Genomic DNA, 4,548 nt, shown 5'->3' with positions numbered 1-4,548 from the left:
TTTACACACTTTTCCTGAAGATAGAAGAGTTTGTTGAATCTGACGTGACATGTTCGTACGAACCCTTTGTACGAACAAAAGTAAGAGAAATTTAGGAAAAGAATACGAACATGTTCTTGTATGAGGCCCATTGAGTGCATTAACCAGTTCACTCAGTTCTCTCTTTGACTCTTAAACCCCCAAAAATACAAATTAAAAAATGAAATAAAATATACTTAAGATGAGAAATACATCAGTGAAACTGACCAAAACCGAACAAAAAGTGAACAAACATCMCATTCCAACCCTTTWACACCTCCATGGTTTCACTAGAGAYAACCTTTGATTTGTGTYGTTTCTAAAAGTGAGTTCAGCTAYGACAGAGTTTCATATCCAGACTGAAGTCAAAAGTGTTAAGTTAAAATAAAAGGAGAACTTACGGGGAGTTTTCCTCATCTCCTGACAGACTCCAGTCGTCATCATAGGMGCTCTGCAAAAACCAACAGAAAAACAAGCGTTGGTCACGCTTCTGAGTCTTGATGAGTAATAAATACCATGATATGTRTTAAAGAAAGGTGAAATCACCAGATCAGGATAGGGCTCTGTGACTTTCCTCACTGGAGGTTTAAACTTCACCTGGTCGACTGTAGGAGGGCAGAATATGACAACAACAATCACATCAGAAACACACAACAGTAAACACACAACAGTAAACAACAACAACTGCATGTCTTTATCACACTCCAGTTTGGTGCAGTTAGAAAGGTTTTAGTCTGTTTTCTCAGAACTGACTGAGATTCAAATGAAGAGAAGTCACAGYTCATCTAATTATCACAGAGAACCTGGTCTGCTGCTGCAGTTTGACTGAAGCAGACAGGAAGTAAACTAATAAACCAGAAACAGGAAGTGACTGCTCTGTGTCATCATAGTCTWTGACAACAAATGACTGATTCTGATTCGATTCTCCAAGCTTGTCTTGGTGATTATTACCTTTGTATTTTTATACATACAGAAAGTATATCCAGATCAGTTCTGTCTCTCCTGTCCTCCCAAAYCCTGGCAGATTGAGAGATGGACACCTGTCCTGATTATAGCTCTACTGGACTTTACTTCCTGTTAAAAATAAGTTGTTCCTTCCCATTGTTGAACATCAGTCTGAGAATGCTTAGGATGGGGATAAATGGCAACAAGTGGTACCATTTGCCTTTTGGTCCTTCTTCACAACTGATTGGAGCAACAGCTTCATCACTGATCACAAGGCTCTGACTGCAAACCACTCCAGAGCACACAGGTCCTGACCTGAGGACAGCAACAGAACCACATCATCTGCATAAAGCTGAAATGAGACCCTGTGGTTCCCAAACCAAACACCCTCCTGTCCACGACTGCACCTTGAGATCCTCTCCATAAACACCACAAACAGGATAAGAGACAAGAGACAGTTCTGAATGCGAACAAGCTTAACTTTCTGCCAAGAATGTGAGTACACACCAGCTCTGGGCATATCTCTTCGATGCAGTCTCACCCCTCTCGCAGGACCCCCACAGAATGCCTCAAGGAACAGGGCCATCAGCTTCTCCAGGTCCACAAAACACATGTAGACGGAAAAGGCAAGCACTCATGACCCTCTTAGAAACYTCACAAAGGTGAAGATCTGTCCACTGTTCCAGGACAACAGTCATATTGCTCCTCTTCCAACACCCTGTAGTAAACGAGAGGCAGAGAAGTGGGGTCCTTTGACAGCTGGAACACACCCTCCAGACTTACTCATTTGGCACTCTGAGGTGATGTTCCAGTCCTCCATACGACACTGAAGACATGTGTCAACCATGACATGAGTCCACCTGCTAGGGACTCTACCCTGGTAATGAACAGTGGTGGACAGTAGTGGAGTACATTTACTTGAGTACTGTACTTAAGTACATTTTTTGAGTGTCTTTACTTTACTTGAGTAATTATTTTTGGGGGTACTTATGACTTTCACTCCACTACATTTCAAAGGCAAATATTGTGCTTTTTACTCCACTACCTTTCTAGGAAGCTTTTAGTTACTTGTTACTTTTGGTTCAGCATAGCTTTGTAATCTGCTGTTGCTGTTTTTCTTTCTTRAAATGCATTTGGCCACACTATGTTCCTCACAAGGGGAACCAATCACAGTCATAGCTCACACCTGGGATAGATTTGGAGTTACATCATCTTTGTTAACTGTTGCGAGCTGAGCCTGAGCTCCACCTTCATTTCAAACAGAACCCAGTAATGGAGACGGTTGAAGAAGCTCAAGTGGAGAAACCAGCAAATATCTCAGCTCGATGTTTGAGATTTTAGGACTGAAAAATAGCTCCTATCAGTTTAAACACCTTATGGGTTCACTGCGGATAAACTACATTTGTGCATTTAAGAAATCACCACTCACTTTATTGCATTTTTATGCTGAAGCCTTTACAGGCAGTGTAGAATTTGTAGCAGAGTGGTTCTACATATCAGCTGGTTTCTGAGAGTTACAAGTTTCTGTAAAATCACTCTGAAAACAACACAGCAATGTACTGAAATTAGAAAATTTAAGTTGTACTTTTGAATACTTGAGTACTTTCAAAAGTAAGTACTTCATTACTTTAACTTAAGTAGATTTTTGACCTGAGTAACTTTTACTTGTAGTTGAGTAGATTTGACCCTGAGTATCAATACATTTACTCAAGTACTGGAGTGTAGTACTTTGTCCACTACAGGTAACGCACTCGTCTTCCTAAAATCTTTAATCTCTGCCTTCACAAAGATGAACATGGTGACAGAATTAAAGAGATCCTCAAAATGTTCCTTCCAACATGATCTCCAGTCCATGTCAGCAAATCACCAGCTAAACCACACCTGCTTTCTGCTGTTGAGATGCTGATTGGTTTGCCAGAAACTCCTCGTGATCGACCAAAAGTTATTTTCCATGGCCTCTTCAAGCTGATTCCAAAAGTTCTTCAGCTGTAGATGTTTATTCAGGGATCACTTTCAGTTTCAGTGGTTGGTTTGATTAAAATCTGTCCAGTGGTCAATGATATATTTTGCTAATAGACACACAAACACACAGGCACAAACATCATCCTTTCACCATTGCTTTTGAGGGYGATAGCTTAACTACCCTTTCACAAGTACTAGTTCTGATACTAAATTAAATTCAGGTGTATAAATAAGTAACCAATAATCCAACACCTGTCCCAGGGTGATGAAATATCAAACCTTTGTCTAGCATCAATGTAGTCTTCAAAGTGAGTAGTGTCAAACCTGAGGTTTGTAGTTTTTCTGTATATAGTGTTTACAGGAAGTTGAGGTCAACACCTGTCTAATTTACAAAAAGACAACAACCACATTGTGACACCAGTCTACTACGGCTGAAATACCAAACTGGCCAGAAGCTCTCCAGCAGCTGGCTGTATGAAGTCATTGAGGTGAGTGCATAGAAGTACTTGTGTCTGTCTCACACTGTTTCAGTGCCATCCTCTGACGCAGCCTTCATCCCACATGTTACACAACAGTTACAGTTACAGGAGAGCCATCACCACACTCACTGAGACGCTTTTGTGCTCCTTCATGTTGGGACTATTACAGCCCTGCAGGGTCACGCTGAACAATGAAGCCACTTTTCAGCCACATACAGCAGGATTTAACCCACAGTGCATTTATAATGATTAAAATGAATAAAACACCACACACACAGTTTTGTACAAAGAAATAACTTTGTTGTGTTAGCTGATGTTGATAAGATGTTACAGACATCTTAGATTGAGTTGACTTTAAGAACTCATTCAGTGATTATTTCATTAAATTATTTGCAGGCGGACCGTGAAATATTTTACTAAGAAAGGTTCAAGTTTTAAGCAAACATCTGGAGCAATAAGTAGAACTACTGTATGTGATGTGAAGGACTCTCAGGCGAATTAGCTCCAAAACTTTTAGCTGTAAATCCATCAATTATTTCCTGAAGGATTTAGCTCACTCTGTGCAGTGGTTCATGGGATATTTTGCTAACAGACAGACACAGAAAAAATTTCATTATGCTACATTGCATTAAAAATATGTTTAAAGAAACAAATCTTGAGTTTAATCTTAAAGATGCTCAGGTCAGAGGTGGACTTAAGGTCTAGAGGGGTTTTGTTCCAGAGTGGGCGTCCTGAAACTGAAAATGCCCAGTCACCCCAATGCTTTAGCCTTGACCCTCTTCAGCTGATCCAGAATTCTGCTGCTCCTTTGTTAACGGGGACCAAATGATCTGAGCATATTACCCCTGTATTGCATTCCCTTCACTGGCTGCCTGTTTCTTTTAGGATTGTTTTTAAAGTTTTACTTTTGGTTTTTAAATGTTTAAATGGTCTGGCACCTGTTCACCTTTCTGAGCTGCTACCAGTGACGTGCGGTCAGGGGAGGCAGGTGAGGCAGTGCCTCACCAGCCATCATGGAAAGAAAGAAAATATTTAATCATAAAGTAATTTAAATTGTTATATTCATCCGGTGGTTTGTACTAAAAAATATTTATTTTTCACGTAGCTTCACCAATTTCGATTTTTATTTGTTCAAAATCGCTGA

General features: G+C 40.2%; 1 protein-coding gene across 1 annotated transcript in view; it reads right to left on the bottom strand.

Annotated features, from left to right (window-relative positions):
* The window catches only part of map4k2 (mitogen-activated protein kinase kinase kinase kinase 2), a gene marked incomplete in the record, with an annotated part of 69,222 nt that overhangs the window by 32,184 nt on the left and 32,490 nt on the right, over nt 1–4,548 (bottom strand). The window contains 2 exon segments of the mRNA XM_014021574.1: nt 420–469; nt 565–623. Of these exon segments, the coding sequence (XP_013877028.1) occupies nt 420–469; nt 565–623 (109 nt within the window).

The sequence above is a fragment of the Austrofundulus limnaeus genome, unplaced genomic scaffold (assembly GCF_001266775.1).
Source record: "Austrofundulus limnaeus strain Quisiro unplaced genomic scaffold, Austrofundulus_limnaeus-1.0 Scaffold297, whole genome shotgun sequence".
Lineage (NCBI taxonomy): Eukaryota > Metazoa > Chordata > Actinopteri > Cyprinodontiformes > Rivulidae > Austrofundulus > Austrofundulus limnaeus.
Note: the sequence above shows the minus strand (reverse complement) of the source record. Positions and strands in the feature narration are given on the sequence as shown.